Raw genomic sequence first — 22,309 nt, 5'->3', positions numbered from 1 at the left:
TCTTACTAAAATGCATAACAAAACTCTTAGCTCGAAACATGATGCCCAAGGGTCTATAAAAACCTTATAATACACATCATAATTCAACTTAACTGGAAACATACTAAACACTAATCATCAAAACCACAACAAGAGCTAACTCAGGGTGGGAGATCCTATCACGTATTCCACGAACACACATGGACATCAATCATATTATGACATGACCAGGTACACATAGAGATCACAATAGGTACTAAGGTATTTCTTAAAGCATCCACAAACTTTTTTCCATATTAAGGTAAAAAGAACTAATATTTATCTTGCTAATCATACAACTATCATCAATAATCTTTTAGGTCACCTACCTTACGCAAGAACACTCACTCTTGAATCCTTCTATGCTTAACAATTAATGTCTTACTAACTACCTTACTCTCTTCTTAAGGTTCCACATTAAACCTCTTAACTATACTTCATAACTTTTCCAACTACACCATGTTCTCAAACAACTCTACACTAGATATTTCCCACGAACTATGGTTACAAGTTTGTATGGGTACTACACTTATAAGATTCTCAATCTTGCACTTAGGTGGTAACTAAGCATATCCTCAAGGAACACAAGTACATGACTTACTAAGTTTGACTATCGTCTATGGGTAACAAGGATAATGCATACTCAAGTGGTTCCCTTCGAGACATCTTAACGTGATTAACGAGGGCGAAGTCTCTCTCTATTCGTAACAGAAGTAACAACATGACAGATTATCAAGCAGTTTAACTAGACATGATTGGAAGATGAGCAACCCATAACAAAATGAACACTCAATTGATTAGAAGACAATAATTTTAAATCAAGAAGGATTACTCATCCAGAATCAACAACAAATATTCCAAATGAATTCTAGAAACGAAAATATAATCACAGTGTACGCACATATGGAGACATCAACTATCGCTTGATTGTGACAGAAACATCAACAATCCAATTGTTTGATGTAGGCTCATAACACATAATGAATTATACTCAAGTTTGCAAGTGAAATTGAATTACTTGACTTAAGCACGCAGCACAAAGAATAGTTTGCACTAGAATCAGAAGGTACGGTCAAAAGAGTATTCTATATGAAATATATCTCGATACGATTCCTCGAACTATAGAGTATCAACATTGCTAAGAACAAGAAATCACGAACAACCATTCTATCTATACAATCAAGGCAAAACACCATACTACAAACATACCTAGAATTATAAGGTTCTTATAATAAGTATACAACATATATATAAGAAGTAAGAATTAAATAGTTGATAAAGATGTATTAAGGAATCACAAACTTCAACTACTACATTCACGACTACGCACAAAATAAAGGAAGTTAAGTAGTCATGCATTTACACATCAAGACAGAAATAAGTTTATTAACAACATACACGCAGGAAGATAAGGGCTCATTAAGGCATTATCCATCAGTATCAAGGCTTCTTGCATCACCTAACGGCTTGCCATAATGTCAAACCGCACTTCATAAATTATAGAGATGACCAGTCTCATAACTCATGACTCAACAGTGGATTTATGGTATAACAAACATTAAGGATGCAAGACACATATAAGCATTATTATTAAGTCTCATTCAATCATGTAGGAGAAAATAAAAATAATAATTCAAGCATATTCAACAAAACTAGTCATAAGTAACCACACAGAGTGCACACCAGAATATGATAAGCACATAACACACTGGCCGAAAGGTTCGACCTGCTCTGATACCACTAAATGTGACACCCTCTACCCCGGCATATAAATAAATAAAATATATAAAAAATATCGGTAACCAAATTCACACGGGTAAAAGGTTCACATTCACTTCACTATTATCAATTAAAACTTATTAAAAATATATTCGGCTCGAAACAAGGCCATCAAAATTTACAAAAATATTTTGTTAAATCAGTGAGATAAAATAAAATAGACTAACATTATGCAATTAATATAAAACTTATGCCCCACTGTCACATCCTATCAGAGCATTGTGTCCCGACGTCCTTCAGTACAAGGTTCCTTTAAGCACTTCACCTAGCCATCTGCTCCCCCGAACACAAGGTTCAAGATCATCACAGGATCCAAACACAAACAGCAAACCGAGAGTGAGTTATCACATTCCTAACTACTAGAGAGAAACAAAACAACATATAGTAGCCAAATACAATTTACTTAGCATATCTCACATTATTTCATCACTTTGTCATTCAAAATTCACTTTTCATCCATCAATCACATTACACAAGAATCACACGTTCTAATCAAGACATAATAACACCTCAATTTCATAATAAACAATTAGCAAGCGCATGAGACAATTATGCTAAGACTCAAGCCTACATGCAATGTGGTACCATGTCAGTGAAAAACCACCCTGGGGCGCTTAGGAGTACATAACAAGACACACCACACAATGGGTTTGCCAGGTCACTCTCACTAAGTAAGATCATAGGGAGACCAGTCAGGGTCACGATGTTTTGCGAGAATGCTCCAACCATATGGGATCAGCATAGGCTTAAAGGAGCACTCAAACCCGGTGACCCCCAAGGCCTACACTCCGAAGAGTCCGTCAGGGTCTCTCCCTCCTAATTCAGGTCCAACCCCTAAAATCATTTTAGCACACAGACACTGCTAGTGAATTATACAATACCCACGACCTCACACTCATGTCTTAAGCACGTACAACATATTGCGCTACAATTTAACACTGGTTCCTAAATAGGAACCTACACTTTCTCTTTAACACTGCGCATTTACACTTTTCTCAAGATAACACTGGTCGGGTTATTGTACAATTCACAGCTTACAACACAAATAATGTCACATCAAGAGTTAATCACACACTTATTCACAACCAAAACTCATTCACAATTTCACATCTCATAATGTCACAATCCATCATCACATGTTTTCACGTATTTCATAATTCAACACCTGTTCTACTTTACACTTTTACTCAATCTCAATAACAATATTATAATCTCAAGGCAACATATCATTCCATAATTCATCACATATTTCATTTATAAGCACTGCTCATGAATTATACAATACCACGACCTCACACTCATGTTTCAAACATGTTTAACACAATTGTGCTACAATTTAACACTGGTTCCTAACTAGGAACCTACACTTTTTCTTTAACACTGTGCATAAACACTAGTCGGGTTATTGTATAATTCATAGCTCACGATATAATTAATGTAACATCAAGTGTTAACACATCCACTTATTCATAATCGAATATCATGTTCACACTTTAACATCTCATAACATTCCCAATGATATTCATAAGGTATAACATACACATGTTCATCAAATTTAACCATAATATTCTCAAACTCCAACACTTAATAATTTTTGGAATCATACTATAACACTCTACAATATTATTTACATAAATTATTAATATAATATATATATATATATATATAAACTAGCATACATCATATTGAATCACAAGTTACAAAGTAAGCTTTCAATGCACAAATTCTAAATAATTATATGAACACTTTGGTCAATTTCAATTATGATAATAATTTTTTAAATTATATATAAAAACCTAAACAGCAAGAAAAAGAGAAAATACAAAATCAATATCTCTCTAAATTTCTCCTTACTTTATTTCATCAATTCATATTAATTAGAAAAAGTACTCGATTTATAGGGTTCATGCTCAACACAATAGCATATCAATTTCACAAAAATTGGTCTGTCAAACATATATAATTCACTGTAATAATTATAAGGATAAAATGAAAATTGCAAAAACACCCCAAAACCCATTCCAATTGATATCTCTAAGGATCCCTACACATGTTCTCACTAATTCCAAATTGTGAATAACTCATCTCTTACCTCTAAGCGGGCTCACGTGTCTTCAGCCAGCGATAGCTGCATCTCTAGCAGTTCCCTGAGATTCCTCCAATTTTTTTCCTCTAACTGCTCCGATAGAGTTTCCAAAGGTCAAAGAGACAGAGAAGGGATTGAAGCCTCCACTTGTACTATCATCATGCGATTTATATTTCTCCCTTCACAAATAATATCTCGGAAATCCCAACGGTAAAAGCGTGCTAAACTTAATTTCTAACAATATATCCAAATTTCATGAAAATCCAACGGTTAACGAAACCGGGATCGTAGTTTTTCCGAGATAGTTCTGGGTTTCTGCGGGAAAGGAAAATGCTACAATCTGAGGGGTATTTCTCTTAGCTCATACATAATATCGAAATTCCCTACGGTGAGAATTCTCGGAATTGGGTTGCAAACATGTTGCTCAAATTTCACGACGATCCAACGGTGAATGAGTCTAAGATCATCATTTTTCTAAGACAACAGGTTAGGTGACCTGCGGGAAAAAGAGAGGGTTTTGAGAGAAGAAAGAAAAAATTAAATTGTGAGGCAGAGGAGGCTAAGGAGTCAGTCTGGAAACTGACCTATCATGTTGTTATTTATAGCCAGGGGCATTTTCGACCTATTATTTACTCTATTTATTTATTTATTATTTATTATTTTATAAAAACAAACTTTATTTTATTCTCTATCAAACAAATAAATAAAATACCCTTTTTATTTTCTCTCAAATCATAATTTTAATTAATAATTATATCTCCTTATTTATTTATTTATAAAATCTCATCATTACTTTTAAAATTCTATTTATTTATAAATAACAATTCTTTTTAATCTAGTTTACGAAAATTGGAATGTTACACCCCATGTCCAATTGCAACAACATCCAAATTTAAGCCCGATTTTGAATTTGAATTGTTATTTTTTTGACAAGCACGTGCTAAGGAGAGAAATGGGTTTTTTATTTATTGAAATGACATTTTGAGCTAGGTGATATCAATTAAAGACAAGATTGATTACTGAGCATTAGGATTGAGATTTTCTTCAATGACTCTTGTAGATGTTGAGATGCATAGTAGGATTTTAGGTACACAAGGAAAAACATTGGGCGTACAATTGGTAAATATGCAAATAATGGAAGTGTCTTTTTTTTCTCAAAATAAAGTGATGAGGGAGGAATGTGCATTTACAAGGCAATTTTAAGAAAATAAAATGAAAAAGAGAGGTATATTAGTAAAGAGGAAAAGTAGAAATAATGAATGTCGTCTTAATTTTTTAAAATTTGACTTAGTTTTTTAACAAGGGAGTTGCTATTCACCCTTTAAAATTCTATTCTCACCCCTTTCTTTTTGAAACATTGTAAAAAGGCCATTCTACCCCTTTTCAATTTTCTTACACCCCTCACCTCCTTCTTCCCCTTCCCATTCTTGTCAGATTTATTCTTGGTCTTCCATAAGTGGTATATTTGTCACCCTATTTGTTCATTGTTTTGGTGCCAATGAAAACATGAGTAAGTTGTTACTGCACAATAGAATCACAATTTTGTTTTGAGTTAAAATAGGATAGATATAACAAAATCCTATTTTCATTTTGCACTAATTGTATATGCACAACGAAAATATGATTTCATTATTTTTCTCAGTTGAGATACATTGAAATTGTACCTTTGTTGTGCATTTACAAATGACACATAATGAAAATATGATTTCATCATATTATTCAAAATAATCATATATTTTTCAGGAACCAAAATCATATTTAAACATTTTTAATTTAGCTCTATTTCGACTCCTTGAGTTTCTCAAATGTTCTTTGCTACCAAACATAGTGTGCAAGTCTCAAATGATTTTGAGTTCCAAAAACACACACCTCTAACTTCTAAAAGATAAAAGCTCTTTCCTCTTTCGCTCATAAGCCCTTAAGATTTAATTCGCACATTTAATGCCTAAGGTTACTTATGAACTATTTAAGACTTAAATATGAGTTTTTTTTTTAAGTTAGTATTTTTTTATTTATGTTTTTAAATTTTAATCCTCATCTGTTAAGTTAACATTTTTTCAGTCTAAATTCCTATAAAAAAATTTATTCATCTTTAATTCCTATAAGTTTATATATTTTTTTCAATTTTAGTCCTTTAAGATTCTAATTTATTTCATTTATGATTCTCATAAGTTTATGTTTATATGGATCAAAATTAAAAAAACACAAATTTATATGAACTTAAAATAAGCAAAAAACTTATAGAAATCAAAATTAAAAAATATATAAACTTACTAGAATTAAAAATAAAAAATAAATTTATTAACTTAAAAGATGAAAAATATATTTAAGTCACTGTTCAACAATACTCAACGCTGAAATACTATTGCTGGACACGTAAACATAGTAATTCAATGCTTTGTACCTGATGCTCTCAAAGGCACCTGACGCTGTTTGAAATACTAGTATCTAGTGTTTGGCTTCATTTTCTAGAGTTTTCCTAGAAAATAAATATAAAAAAATACTAAAAATATGCAATAATAAAGCTTTAAAATAGACTCAAAAATATTTTTTTAATAGTAACCATATTTTTTTTAATTTTAGTTTCTTTAAGATATTTTATTTATTTTTAATCCATGTATATTTGTATTTTTCAAATTTTGGTCATTCTAAGCGCAAACGTTTCAGAATTATAAATGAAAACAATTGAAATCTTAAAAGGATTAAAATTAAAAAACACAAACTTACAAGGAAAAAATAAAAAAAAAATTACAGGAACCAAAATTATAAAAATATCAACTTACTAAATTAAAATTAGAAAAATGAACTTACAGGATAAAAAATAAAAAAAACTCTAATTGACATGAAACAAACATATTTAAGCCTTTAAAATATATGCATAAATAAGCCATAAAATTACACTAATTCTAGGTTTATCAGTGTAAACACTTTATGTGTTTTTCCTCCAAAACCTTCCCAGCCACGTAATATGTTTAGTATCCAAGCTTTTGTGGTGCCATTAAGGTGTTGCCTTACCAATTAAGGAGACATAGATCTACCATGCATCTTGTCATTTTATTCCCTTTTTGTTTGATCGGTATATTTACATTTCGAACGTACATAGATAAAATGTAAAACATAGATAGATTGATTTCCATTTCAATTCAGATTCATGTAATTCAAAATCCACTTAATATAAGTACAAAATGGTGCAACCCTTAACCGCATGATAACTTTGGAGGGTTCATAATAAATTCGGATGACTTACTGAAGACATGATAGCAACATTAAATATTGTTATATAATAACAAAATGACCTGCCACAATGAAAAATTATTATTTTTTTCATTTCTTTTAAAATATTTTAAACCGTTGTACGAGGTAAATATATATTTCCATCTTTACACGGTTTTGTTTAGACTACCTTATTCTTGGGAATTACTTGGAGCACCTAGCATTTTTACTGGAGCACCCAGCAAATTTCCTAAATGCCGAAAATACGCTTATGGTATTTTCGATTATAAATATCAGTAGGATTATTTTTTATTTTTGCAGCACCATTTTTGTTCCACAAAATTTTCATAAGTTAGTGTATGTTGCTTCCGTTAAGGATGATTTGAAAGCATATTTGTTCTCCGGTGGTGTACGTGCGTTAGTGAAAAGTATATGGTGGGTTGTGGTCGGTTTTCGTTGTCAGAGAAGAAAAGGCACGCAAAGAACATACAGATTGGTGATCCGTATGACCATACGGATTGCTGACCCGTATGGTCATACGGATTTGTGATCCATATGAACATACAAATTTTTTTATTTTTAATTGTTAAATTAATTATTAATAATTTAGTAAAAAAAATTTACTAATTTTTGTAATATTACATTGCTTAAAAATGAATATACTAATGATTAATAATTAAATAAATTTATATGAGAATGATTATGTATTTAATTTTTTTTATTGAAGGATGTATTTATTAGATTTATATGACATTTTAATGAAAAAGTCTTGTAAAATATTTTTTGTGTAAACAACTATATTTGTGTGAATTGAATTTGAATTTGTTGTTATTGAATTTGTTAAATGTTTTATTAAGATGGATGAAGACTAGTGGATGTACGATAGTATCATGTCTGAAGAAGTTAAAATGAATGTCAAAAATGAGGAAGATGTTGACGTTAAAGTTGATTGCTCTGATTCCTTTAATACTTCTAAGGTATTTGTGCAATTTATTGTTGTTGGTACAATAATTATATTACATAAATGTTTACTCATGGCAAACCTGATTTGAATTGTGTTGTAGTTGTTTGGTAGTCGTGATGAAGTTTTACAATGGGCTCGATCGTTGGCTCATGACATTGGATTTTTTGCCGTTATAATGAGGTCAAACACCAATACCGGTGTTCGAGGAAGAGCCTCATTTTTGTTGATAGCTTGTGAAAGGAGTGGGGAGTATAGGCCTAAGAAACATAATTTGGTAAGAACATGCACTGGCAGTTGAAAATATGGATGCCCGTTTAAGTTGCGTGCGAAGACAGTTTCGGGAGGAGACGACAGGATGGTGAAGTTAATTTGTGGGATTCACAATCACGAAAAGGCAAAGTCATTGGTTGGGCATCCATATGCAGGTCGACTGACAAAGAATGAGAAGATTGTTGTTGCTGATATGACGAAGTCCATGGTGAAGCCAAGAAATATTTTGTTGACGTTGAAGGAGCACAATGACAACAATTATACAACAATTAAACAAATTTACAATGTGAGACATGCTTATTGTTCTTCCATAAGAGGGAGTAACACCGAAATGCAACAACTGATGATGTTGCTTGATCGAGATCAGTATATTCATTGGCATAGGATGAAGAATGATAATGTTGTACGTGACTTGTTTTGGAGTCATCCTGATGCAGTACAGTTAACCAATTCTTGTAATTTGGTTTTCTTGATCAACAATACCTACAAAACAAATAGGTAGAAACTGTCGTTGCTTGATATTGTTGGTGTTACACCAACAAGAATGACATTCTCCGCTGGTTTTGCTTAATTGGAAGGAGAACATCTTAATAATGTTGTTTGGGCTTTAGAGCGATTTCGGGGTCTTTTCATGAGAGCTAATGAACTCCCTGGGGTTATTGTCACTGACAGGGATTTGTCTTTGATGAATGCAGTGAAAACTGTATTCTCAGATGCTACGAACTTGCTGTGTCGGTTCCACATTGACAAGAATGTCAAGGCAAAGTGCAAAACCCTGGTTGCTCAAAAGAATGCATGGGATTATGTGATGGAGGCTTGGGGGAGTTTGGTTGACTATCCCAATGAGAGTTCTTTTGATGAGTACCTTAAAAACTTTGAAATGGCTTGCTCTTTGTGACCTATGTTTGTGGACTATGTGTATCAAACATGGGTGATTCCACACAAAGAAAGATTTATGAAAGCATGGACAAACAAAGTGATGCATCTAGGAAACATAACCACTAATAGGTATGAATATTGATTTTTGTTTGTTTTCATTTGTTGAAATGTTGATTTAAATGACAATGATGCGATTGTTTACATGTTTTTGTATATTTCATCTGTAGGGTTGAGAGTGCTCATTGGTCACTAAAGAGACTCCAACAAAACTCTGTTGGTGACATATGCAGTGTTTGGGAAGCAATGAATAATATGATGACACTTCAACACACCCAGATTAAAGCATCTTTTGAGACAAGCACGCACGTGGTTGGACATGTGTTTAAAGTAACCTTGTACAAAAAACTACTTTGCATGATATCAAGGTACACTTTAAATGAAATTGCTGCTAAGTATGAGCGTGCAACTTATGCAGGCAAAAACCCTTCACGATGTGGATGTGTCATGAGGAGTACCCACGGTCTTTCATGTGCATGTGAGTTGTTTAAATATGTTGTTAGCTTCATACCACTGGAGACAATTTGCATTTTTTGGCGAAGACTTAGTTTTTTAGATCAAGGATTAAGTGAGACACAGGTGACCATAACTAAGGAGATGGAAACCATATCCAAACGCTTTCAGCAGCTCGATGTTTGTGGTAAAATACATTTGAAGTCAAAGCTGCGAGAAATTGCTTACCCTGATATGAACTCCATGTGTCCTCCTCCAGAAAAAGTGAAGACCAAGGGTACTCCAAAAAGACCACTTGCCAAACAAAAAAAGTCAACAAAACACGATCCGTCTTATTGGGAGTATGTTGATGCGTTACACTCTATGCAAAATAGTAATTCCTCAGTGAAACGTAATGCATCATCATCTCAGGACCCAATACAGAGACAAAATATTTCAATGTTGAATCAATTTCATCCTTGCATCCAGGATTCTATTGAAAACATTATTGATGTCAAAGCAGATGGTAATTGTGGTTATCGTGCAATAGCTACGTTATTGGGTATGGGTGAAGAATTGTGGTAATTGGTGAGGAACCATCTGCATAAAGAACTGACTACCGATGAGTATATGAACCTAGTTGGTGGCATAGAGAGATTTGAGGAATTAAAACGTTCTCTACTTGTTGACAACTTATCTAAGGTGCGTAATTTTATTATTATGTCATTTTTTGTTAAAATAACATTTTAAGTAACCACTATTTGTTATCTGTTACATGTAGGTTACCATGGAGAAATGGATGAATATTACGGATATGGGATACGTCATTGCTTCACGATACAACGTGATCGTTGTTTCTCTTTCACGACAATAAAGCATGACATTTTTTCCTCTTAGAAGTCAGTCGCCACCAGATTCTTCTATGCTTCATGTAATATGAATTGGTCATGTGTATGGAAATTATTTTGTACAGGTAATTACATAACTATGAATTTAGTAAACATGCTAAAAATTTAGTTGCGTATCTAATGTTCAATTACCACTGTCGTTATGTAACAAGTGTTGTTATGAGACCACTGTCCTTTACCACCAGTGGCGTGACTATGGAGTACACATTGTCATTCTCAGGCAAAGTAGTGGCCCACTCTGTACATAGCTAGAATGCAGCGTTACACAACTTTGTCTAGGCTGAATACCGAATTTGTTGATTTAGGTGAACCATGAACATAAAATTTTATTAGCATTGACGTTTGTGTAATTTTTTTTTTTACATTCAAAATTTTGCTTTCAATCAGTATTTTTAAAAGGTAAAAACAATTAAAAGCTTTAAAAATCATAATCATACGGTTTCATTCGCTAATGGACACGAATTCAAACATTACATTAAGTTGAACATAGTGGAAACAAATAAAATTTGCATGAAAAACTATAATTAAGTAATACTAATTTTGCATTGAATCATGTTGCGACCGAGACACATCATCTTCCATTTCCATTACCTGTTTACTAAAAACAACTAAAATTTCTATTGGCCCAAATTGTTTCCAGTAGTTAGACTGTACTAAGACCTTTAGCACGTCATCGTTAGTTTTCAAATCAATAATTTCAAATTTGATAACTTTATATGAATACTCATAGTGGCTTGGTTGTCGAAAAAACAATCGTCTTACCGTTTGTGATTGATGAATATCATAAGGGGGAATCCCATGAGGTGCAACTTGCTTGATCAAGTCCTTCAGTTCATTGATGACACATCCGGAAGGAATGCCAAACTTTTTTGGATTTTTTCCTATGAACGAGTAACCAACAAACTCATTTTGGCGTGGCAAATTCCACCTCCCGTTGTAATATAGCAGGGCATCATGAGTAGGGGTCATAGTGGCTTCAAGTAAGTTTAATATACCATCTTGTGTTCTACCAATGGTACATAATAACTCAATCGGGCCAACACACGAAAATTGATGATTACACATTAACATTGTGTTAACATCATCATCATTTTTCAATTGCATACATTCAAAGCGAGATTGGTTACCTATATATATGAATGGCTGTCGGTAGTAAATTTCATCCAAATATTGTTTGTCAATTAGCTTAAGGGCATTGTATATTCTAGTTTTTAGCATTTCAAAATCACAAGCGTTAGGTACTCGAATGGGTACTGGAGTGGAACTTTGAAAATAAACTCCACTATCATTGTGAATAATCGATCCATTTGTTAAAATAAAATCCAATGTGGAGTTCACAATCGTCTGAATGCTTGTTTCTCCAAAAATTGTCATACTTTGTTCTAAAAATTAGGTTGGGAGAGATTGTGTGATTTTTTAAAGTGTTGGCGTGTGTTAAATATATAGATGACTTTCATTAACATTGCTTCAATTTTTTAAAAAAAATAGAGACGCGTGCACATGATTCCAGTTTGTGTTGTCAACTACAACAATGTGGTGTCAAACTTTATCTTGCATTAGAATCTGTTGTTAAGCCTGACAATGTCTGTCATGCTTTATCTTAATACACATGCATTTCACAATGTCTTGTCAATTCCGACAACGATGTATCATACATGCGTAATTTATTTTAATTGCACCAATTAATTTATTTCTTAACGTAACAATTAAGTAATAATTAAGGATAGACGAATGACAACAATTTATATCGCATAATGATTAAAATTAAATAAAAAAGTCTCACTGTCGATAAATAAATATACAAAATAAATAAAATATCCAAAATAAATAAATATACAAAAATTATACACCGAAAATTTACAAAGCCAAAGTAAAACTTCAATGTCCGTCCATACACCGCCTTGGCCAATGTAGTGCCTTGCGATGCCCACACATTCTTCAACAACAGTATAGGCTTCAATTCCTTTGGTCAAGATCCTTAGGTTCAGTAGTCTGTCTAACCTATCAACAATTTCTGCAAAGTCATCCTAGCAAGTAAAATAAAACAAACATAACAATTGTTAGTAATCAAATACTTTACAAAGCAACAAACAAAAAAACCAAAAAAAATATTACCACTGCATGTCAAAGATGATGCTGATCGATGTCTGGCTCATTAGGTGTCGCTACTGCCATCGGTTGCTGATACATATCTGATTCAACAAATTCTTCATCTTGCTAAACTGACGGTACTCTAGGAGGATCCCCTGATTGTGTCGGACTCATGAATGGGTGCGAGATCATGCAAAATCAATCTAGGTAATCTAGCAAACAGTGGCCAGGCACTGCACATAATTTCCCTACAGGTGCAATGTAGTCACCAAACTGCATCCATCTATCATCAATTTCTACAGCAAACAGCGAAGACACAAAAGGGTGTGGCGGAATAGTCTGGATGTAGCCGAATTGTCGTACAACCCTCTCCGGTTGGTGAATGACCATCAAGGGGCCCCATCTGAGATGGACGAAAAATAATGAGATGACCTCAAATTCTCTAAATGAACGGTGGTCACTGTATAGAATCCAACACACCGCGTAAAGGGTTAGTCTATCCAGACGCCTCCAATACATGGAAACGGGCAGTGCCTTGTCAGAGGTCCAATGACATGCACGTGGTCTCCTCTCGTCGTAATCCTCAGCAATAACAACGGAAGCAACGAGCGGAAAATGCTCATAAATCCAACACTAAATATATTTTACAAACATATTTATTAAACTACACAGCAACATATAATAATAAACTTCAATGAAAAAACTTTTCGTGACATCTTAACTAACCTATAACAGAGTGCTATATCCTGCAAACTGCCTCGCCGTACTCTTGGATGTGTCATTTAAATTATCATACATGTGCACAAGTGCAGCAACACCCCAAGCGTAACTCGCACTCTACATCAGGTCATGCAATGCATCCAAGAATACTATGTGCACGTGTGGGGCACTCTTGTTAGCAAAGAGTGTGCATCCAAGGAGATGCACAAATACGCTCGCGTTGCTACAATCTAGTCACATGCCTCAATCTTCAGCTTATACGGGTCGCGCAACCACGATAATCGCACATAAGACCCATGACACTGAATGGTCTCTGCTCTTGCCTCTGCAATGCTGACCTCGAGTAACTCCACCAACATCTGGACAGCGTCGTCGACATGAAGTTGCTCAAGATGTGGAATGCCTCTACAACAGGCAAATGTAACAACGACTCAACCTCATCCAAGGTGATAGTCACCTCTCCAACGGGCAAATGGAAACTGCTAGTTTCCTTATGCCAACGTTCCACAAAAGCAGACATTAGTCCCCGATCGCCTGTATCTAGGAAACAAGCGATCAAAGGACTCAGTCCACTGGCCACCACAAGGCCTTCAATCTCTAGGGCAAGCCTCCTAAACTTAGCCATCTTCCTTCCATGGGAAGATAGCTTCAACTCAGGACGTTCCTGCAAACAATATTAGAAATGATGTAAAAAATAATTAACTGGTAAACTACGTTCTTTATGTTTTTTTAAAAATTACATACCTCTCCATTCCACACTCTCAAAGCAATGTGATTTTCAAAATCACTCAGAACTGATGTGTCATAGGGTCCGCTTGGAAAACCCTCAACATCAGCAACACCTTCTTCAACAGGTACTTCTAGTTAGTCGTCGACCAATTCCTCCTCAGCCGTGGGAGGGTCCTCGACAACAACATGATGTTGTCTCTGTCTACAGGCTGATGCAGTAGGCCTTCACTGCTGGGGGCATCATCGTCACTCTCGTCTCTCCACCCCAACACTTTTTCTATTGATCGTCCTAAAGTCCGACCAAGACCTCTAGTTCTAACCATTATCTGCATAATAATTATCCTATTTTTTATATTCAATGCCCTAGATTTTAATAAACGATTTCAATCATTTTTAATATCTTACAAATTTGTTATACAATTAAAATATTTGTTTCAATGTTTTGTATGTTAACAGTCAACGTCCAATTGTGGCCTGGGGGACCAACATTGCACGATTTTATAAAATAGGAGGACCAAATTTATGAATTAAATTACTGAGAGACCAAATCCAAAATTGGAGATAAACTAGGGATCAAATTTGCAATTTTGCCAAAAACTTTTAAAAAAACCATATGGATCAGTGATTCGTATGGTTGATACGAATTCACAATCCGTATGAACCATACGGATCACGAATCCGTATGGCGCACAAGCAAATACAGTTTTAAAATCAATTTAAGCATTTTATAATTTTTTTTTAAAAAAAAACCATACGGATCAGTGGTTCATAAAAAAAATTTTAAAAAAAAAACATATGTCCATATGATTCATATGGATTCACAATCCGTATGAACCATACGGATCACTGATCCGTATGGCACAAAACAGTTTAAAAATCAATTAAAGAATTTTTAAAATTTAAAAAAAAAAACCATACGGATCAGTGATTTGTATGGTTTATACGGATTAACAATATGTATGAACCATATGGCACAAAACAGTTTCAAAAATCAATTTAAGCATTTTTTAAAATTTAAACAAAAAAATTAAAAAAAAAACATACGGATTAGTGATCTGTATGGTTCATACGGATTCACACAATCCGTATGAACCATACGGATCACTGATACATAACTTTTTTTAAAAAAAATCCAATATTTAAAAAATTATATGCTAGTAGCAATAATTATTTTAAAAAACAAAATTTTAACAGACAATATTCAAACATATTTTTATAGTTTTAAGAAAAAATAAAAAAATCCAATTAACTTAAAAAAAAAACCATACAGATTACTGATCCGTATGGGTCAGACGGATCAGTGATCCATATGGGTTTTTGTCTGCAAAATCACAAGTTTCCGACAAAGCTTCACAAAAAATTCAAAACCAGTAGCAACAACCATCCAAAAACAGTTACAAACAAAAATACAATCATGCAACAACATCACAATAGCAAAAAATCAATGAACGCTTGAACAAAATCACAAAACAGCTTCAAAAGGAATGGACCACTTACCTGGAAGACGATTACCCAACGACCGAAACAAAATCGGAACCACCACCAACGGAAGAAGTGAACGACGAAAGAACACCGGAACAGGAACAACCACGACCGGATGACTGGAACAGGAACACGAACCGGAACACGAATGGACGACCGTAACATGCGTGTAGACAGAAGAAGAAGAACAAGCAGATGAGAGGAAGATGAAGAGGAAACGGCGCCGTATAAAATGTGAGAAGCAAATGCACTGTACGGACAACTAACTTTAGGATTTTATAGTAATAGGATTAAGGGCATTTTTGACTTTTCACCATCGGTGCTGGTGCCCCAACAAAAATGTTGGGTGCACCAAGTAACACCCCTTATTCTTTCTCAAAATCTGGAGCCAATTTAAACCAATAAGGGTTGAGCTAGAGATATCCTTCTAAGTAAGGGCTAGAGTTAATACCTCTTGGATTGAAAAGGATTGTGGCATTGCCTGCTAGAGTGGTTGTCTCAATGCAAGACACCTCTTGTATGAAACACTTTGAGAAATTGATGTTTAATTAGTTGAAATAGCCAATTATTTTGTCTTCATCTACTTATAGTCATTAAGAAACAATTCAACACTTCAATCACAAGAATTCTTTTATGAATTTAGATAAAATATTTAGAGAAAAGATAATTTTGTACCATCATCCAAATTAGTAAGTGAAACTATGTTCTCATTAACATGAAACCTTTTATTCCATTTTACCCTCGCCCCATCCTACATCCACCCAACCTTCAATCTCATTAAACATGAAAATTAAGTCTACTTAAAACACAAGTTAGGCCATAACCATAATATGAACGTTGAATGTGTGAGGCTTTGATAAACGTCTAAATGACTAGGACTTCTGATTTTCCCATTGATGCAAGGGAAGCTACATCGTACCTCTACTTTTCCCATTGTTAACGTTCCTTGTTAGATTATTAGTATTTAAATTATGTCACAATCACATGAAGGCTACATCATTCGTTCCCCACATAGTCCACACCACACGATTGAACCTTGAGCCTCACCATAGCCCATATATAAGAAGGAGACTCTCTCCATTCTCAACCATATCAAAACATTCATCATACAATGGCTGCAATTTTCTGGGCTTTGGCTACAGTAAGCCTTTGCTGCCAGTTAGCTACCAATGCTCAAGCCCCAGCAACCATGCCAGTAAAGTTGCCACCTACAACTTTGCCACCAACAACACCAACTGCAACATCTCCATTGTCTTCTGGCACACCACCGGCGGTAACACAGCCACCCACAGTGGCGGAATCTCCTCCTGCCACCAGTACACCAATTACATCGCAGCCACCTGAAATGTAGCTCCCAAATCTGCTCTCGTGACGCCACCAGCTCCCAAGGTTGCACCTGTTTCAAGTCCAAAAGCCCCACCACCACAACAACCAAAACCTTCACCAGTCTCACCTCCCACATCACCACCCCCACCACCTGTTGCTTCCCCACCACCATTACCACCACCAAAGATAGCCCCAACACCAGCCAAAACACCACCAGCACCTGCACCAGCAAAGGCAACACCAGCACCTGCACCCACAAAGCCAGCACCAACACCATCACCTGTTCCTCCACCGCCAACCCCAACACCAGCACCAGCACCTGTAATAGAGGTACCGGCACCGGCACCAGCACCAGTGATAGAGGTACCGGCTCCAGCGCCTGCACACCATAGGCATAGAAGGCACAGACACAGAAGGCATCAAGCACCAGCTTCAGCTCCAACAATTATTCGCAAAAGTCCACAGCACCACCTGATTCCACAGCAGAATCAGATACAACACCGGCACCATCACCAAGTCTGAATCTGCTAATATCTTTGTTTAGTGAAATATCAAATTACAATTATATACAAGTATGCCAATCAATATTACGTTGTTTTAATCACATCTTTTTTCTCCTCACAGAATGCTGCACCATCAAAGCACCAGCAAAGGAGAAATATATGGGCAACAGCCGGACTTGCTATAACTGTTTTGGTAGCTGTCACTGGCTATAGCTGCTAGCAGTGTCATGGGTGACCATGGATACACTTTAATAAGTTATTTGGTTTGCAAAATATAAACTCTTTTCAGATGTATAGATCTGAATGATGAGAATCTATACCTATGATTCTTTCCATTTTTGTTGTTGTGATCTTTGCTCGGAAAGACTAATAAATCCGAAATTTTGAATGATGGAAATAATCAGAAATGTCACAAATTCTAGTCTTATAAGTTATTACATCAAACTTGATCGGTTTCTGAGTCTTTGTTTATTTTCTCCCGAAAATCATATTCTGTGATAAGTCCAAGATTGTCAACTAGTTTGTGATGCCGTAGACATCCTGCACACTAGCAAGATGAAATTCCAATTACTTGCGTAGGAAGTGTTTGCAAAATATTAATTTTACAAAATGTCTATATAGAACAAAGAAAAGAATGAGAAAATAATATGGCCATCATCAATAAGGTTTCTAAAAACAAAAGCTTACTTGGAAAAACTAGATTAAAAGGTAACCACAAAACTGGCACCAACATCATGAGCACAAACTAACTTTAACACACTGACATGCCACAATGCAATCCAGTTACTTCCTTTATATGATTAGCACCAAACTCAAATCCCAGGAAAGGGTAGATGGCTGGGAATTCATTTTTCATTTCTTGTAGGCAAAAATTGGTGTTCCATTATAATAATATACAGAATAAAGATTAAAGATACGGTGCACCTAAAGTTGCTACACACAGATAAACATGGAGCACATATGGCAAGTTGGCAGCTAGTGAAATGTTGATGTACCAACAAAGATGGTCATAATATAAAGCATCATTCATGAATATATTTGGAGACAAAATCAAGCAGGGTTGTTCTGAAACATCTACTTTGACCCACTGTTTTTGTGGTTAAATTAAAACAGGGATAAGTTGGCAAAGACAGTGTCGATAAAAATATTAAATCATACCCCTCATATCATCCCTAAAAAAAAAGAGTCAAAATACTACATTATATGCACATGTCAAGAAAATGAAGCTTTAGCAGCTTACCAAGTTATAAGCAACAAGCAATCATTAATAACTTTCTTATAGAAAACTACATATATGCTGTAATGTATGTCATACGCTCATTCTCTTTATGGTATGTGAAGGCAACGGGAAGAAGAGAAGAGAAAATGATAATTTTTGAATGGAAAAAAGTTGCTACATATAGTATAACACTATAACTGTGTAGGTAAAAATGAGCAAGAGCTAGATTGCATGAACTATTATGCATAACATAACACCATGGTAAAGCGTAAGTCATCGATTCAAATCCGACAAGGTGCTTTTTACTTTTTTTTCCAGGAAAAAAAAGGTAGTATTTCTATTTTTAAGGAAGAATAGAAATATTGTTGATATATGGAAAAAAATTCTATTAGTAATAAAAAATAAAGTAATCGTACATTTGCTCTCACTCTCTCTCTCTTTGGGCAAATATATTGAGAGAAGAGGTTTATTATGGCAGTGAGAAGATTACATCTGGATTGTGGATCATACATGTGTGCTATAGCTTAGAACAAAAAATATGATATACTGTTATATTTCTAATCCTAACCATATGTGCAAGATTTCCAACGACCATTATCCAGTCTTCTCACATCTCACACATTCCACTTGATGTGTCCCCTATATGTGAGTATCTGAACTATGTTCAAAACCACACCATCTATTTAACCCTTGGTCTTTTCCTCAACAATCAGTTTCATTTCTGCCTCTATTTACTTTCAGATAGTAATTATTTTTTCTAGGCTAAAATATTTTTTTTTGTCCCTATAAATATCGAAATGTTCGGAACCCGTCCCTGCAAAATTTCCGATATTTTTTTCGTTCTCGCAAAATTGAAATGTGTTGTTTTTTTGGCCCAGAGCTAGACTTGGATGAAATCGAACCTACAAGGCATTTTTTTAAATTTATATTTTAAAATGTAAAATTTGGGGTTAAAAACCGTCACAAATTACAGAAAAATTTTAAAAAAATCAAATCACAATTTGTGGTGGTTAAAAACCGCCGCCCAAACCCATAACAACCACCACCAACCCCACCCTAGGGCCGCCACCTATAACAGCGACCATCAAACCCACCAAACCACCATCAAAACCACCCCCAAACACCACCATCAAAACAATCAAACCACCATCCTCTGGCCGCTCATGGACGTACGTTCTGGTGCAGTAACAGAATGCAACCATCACGACCCTGATGCTGTCGTCATGACCTCAGTCCCATCACCTCAAAGGTGCATGCGATCCTCTCTCCCTCAGATCTGCGGCCCTGACGCCGTCGCACGTCTCTACCACCACCATATCACCATCTTCGAACCACCAACAGATCCGCTTGGTGTTGGAGAGAGAGAGGGGGGGTTGGATTGGGGTACAGAGATTGGAGAGAGAAAGGGTTAGGGTCTGAACACGTGTCAACGTTCAATTGGTTAATGGACTAGCTTCTTTGCATAGTCATTAGACATGAGGTTCAGAAAATCAGAACCTACATCCAGGCCAAAAAAGTCACATATTATGATTTTACAAGGACAAAAAACATATCGAAAATTTTGCAGGAATAGATTCCGAACATTTTGATATTTATTTAGGGAAGAAAAACATATTTTAGCCCTTTTTCTACAATTGCAACTCTGCACTGCACTCTGCAGGAATGCATATATCCTTAATTTTCCAATTTTTTTGTCATATTTGTTCGAAAAAGCAGAAACCACCATCTTAGATTATGTTGGGACAATGCCTGGGGCCATACATATGACATCAGACTAAGATTCCATCCGATCCTGCACAGCATGTGTTATCCCCCTTCCCTTATAGGGAGATCCCTGTCCGCTATACCTCACTTACTAATTTAGAGAACATCTATCATAACCATATATTAAACAAACAGTTCTGATAAAATATTGGACAAATGCTAACCATGAAAAGAGTATTAAACGGAAAAGAGAACACCAACACCTATTAGACATTAATGTTAAATATACAAATTCATCATACATGTTCACTAAGACTCAAGAAATAATAGATACCTGTACAAAAACAGCACCCCTTTCATAAGCCAACCGATTTACAAGCCTCTTTGTTCTTTCACCACACAAGTTACATGTAAACTGTACAAGCAAACTTCTTCTTGGAAGATTTAAGTCAATACCAGCACCCTGCAAATGCCAAGCATAATTATATATCAATATCAAAAAACTATAGACAAGATAAATATTTGAGAGGGAGATCATGCATCATTATCTCTACCAACAAGAGAAAGATATGATTAAGACCGTAAGTCCATAACAACTTAATAAAAAACATGTTGCCTTCAGAATATCATAATGGAGGAAACTAAAAGCTACTCTTCTTATTTTAGATAAACAACATAATGAAGTGATAGACAGTCAATAACTAGAATACGAGTCATACCCTGCTAAGTGGGGAAATGAATTGAGACACTTACAACAAAAACAGCCAAGCCTTAGTAGTGAAAATATTTGAGGTTAGAAAACAAAGTTAAAACAAGATAACATTTTTGTAATTATTAATGAAAACAAAAATTAGAAACACAATTAGTCAAAATATAACCTCAGTCAGAAAAATCAAGAAACTAAAAACCATACCAATAACTCATTTTTTCTTTTCCTTTTTTGAGTTTAATTCATATGCACTCTCAAGTGTAAAACACTTTTACACAAACATTCAACAAGAATTCATCCCCTCGTTGATTATACTAAAGAACAAGATGACATAATAAAATGATTAAATGTTGTTAGATATCTATTCAACAAAGTTTTATACTTATGGTGCATATCATCATCATCATCATCATCATCATCATCATAATAATAATAATAACTCACGAACCGCTTCAGAATAGGGCGATTCTGGTTCTGGGGCAATCCCAGAATCATCAGCCACCAACCCATGCCCTCTAAATATCCGACGGGGAAGCTTTGTTGCTGCTACTGTAGCACCATAAAACTTAGACCTAAAAGACAAATGTTATTGTCTAAATTGAAATTCAGAATTATGGAATGAAAAGAGAGATTTAATCAAAGGAGAAAGGGGGTTGTGAATGGAAACCTAACCTGGGGATGCTAATGGAAGGAGGAGGGTTGAAGCAGAGGGAGTGAAAAGGTTTACGGGTTTTGTGCGAGAGGGGAGGAAGAAGGAACATATGGGCATTATACAGTGCGCTTGCCGCCATTGATGGTGGTTTGTGTGAGACAAAGACAACTCACCTTATGTATTTACGCACGCAGAGATAGCGAGGGGAGTTTGTGAAAAATAGTTGATGCAGTAGAATCTGTATAAAATTGATCATTTTATGGTCTAAATACGATTTAATTATTAATATTAATACTAGTTTTTTCTTCTTCTTATGCTATAATTAAAATGCATAATTTCTGTTCACAAAAAAATACATAATTTCTCATTCTTTATTTTAATATTTTTGGCTATGAAATGAAAAAGGAAGAAGAGATGCTATCCCAACTTATGACAAGGAAAGCTTATGGGTCTCTTCGATGCAACACGAGTACTATAAAGAACAAATAGGATAAATACTTGAGTTATATCACAATAATTTTTATCATGTACATTATTTGATGTATAATGGATCATATAAATAAAAATA

The 22,309-nt window shown here is 34.8% G+C and overlaps 1 protein-coding gene and 1 pseudogene across 4 annotated transcripts; one reads left to right on the top strand and one right to left on the bottom strand.

Moving 5' to 3' along the window:
* Window positions 1–12,412: 12,412 nt before the first annotated feature.
* On the bottom strand, window positions 12,413–21,979 carry LOC100786955 (uncharacterized). 4 transcript variants are annotated; one of them, XR_005891891.1, is made up of 6 exons: window positions 21,762–21,979; window positions 21,538–21,661; window positions 20,715–20,843; window positions 15,644–17,425; window positions 12,722–14,472; window positions 12,413–12,633 (listed from the first exon to the last, which is right to left on the bottom strand). XR_005891891.1 is itself a non-coding variant. In NM_001252754.2 (4 exon segments), coding segments are annotated over 4 exon segments (480 nt in total). In that variant the 5' UTR covers window positions 21,881–21,912; the 3' UTR covers window positions 17,530–17,896.
* On the top strand, window positions 16,740–17,677 carry LOC100787495 (classical arabinogalactan protein 9-like; annotated as a pseudogene).
* Window positions 21,980–22,309: the final 330 nt, after the last annotated feature.

Source organism: Glycine max, chromosome 1 (assembly GCF_000004515.6).
Source record: "Glycine max cultivar Williams 82 chromosome 1, Glycine_max_v4.0, whole genome shotgun sequence".
NCBI lineage: Eukaryota > Viridiplantae > Streptophyta > Magnoliopsida > Fabales > Fabaceae > Glycine > Glycine max.
The sequence above is the reverse complement of the archived record's forward strand: the minus strand, read 5'-3'. Positions and strand labels throughout refer to the sequence as shown.

Excerpts from the sequence above, each read along its gene's own strand:
- LOC100786955 (XM_006572790.3), bottom strand. The coding sequence starts at position 21,880 with ATGGCGGCAAGCGCACTGTATAATGCCCATATGTTCCTTCTTCCTCCC. Across the intron at positions 20,844-21,537 it reads AATCGCCCTATTCTGAAGCG|GGTGCTGGTATTGACTTAAA; the intron begins GTTCGTGAGTTA and ends TGGCATTTGCAG. Across the intron at positions 17,998-20,714 it reads GGGGTGCTGTTTTTGTACAG|GATGTCTACGGCATCACAAA; the intron begins GTATCTATTATT and ends GCTAGTGTGCAG.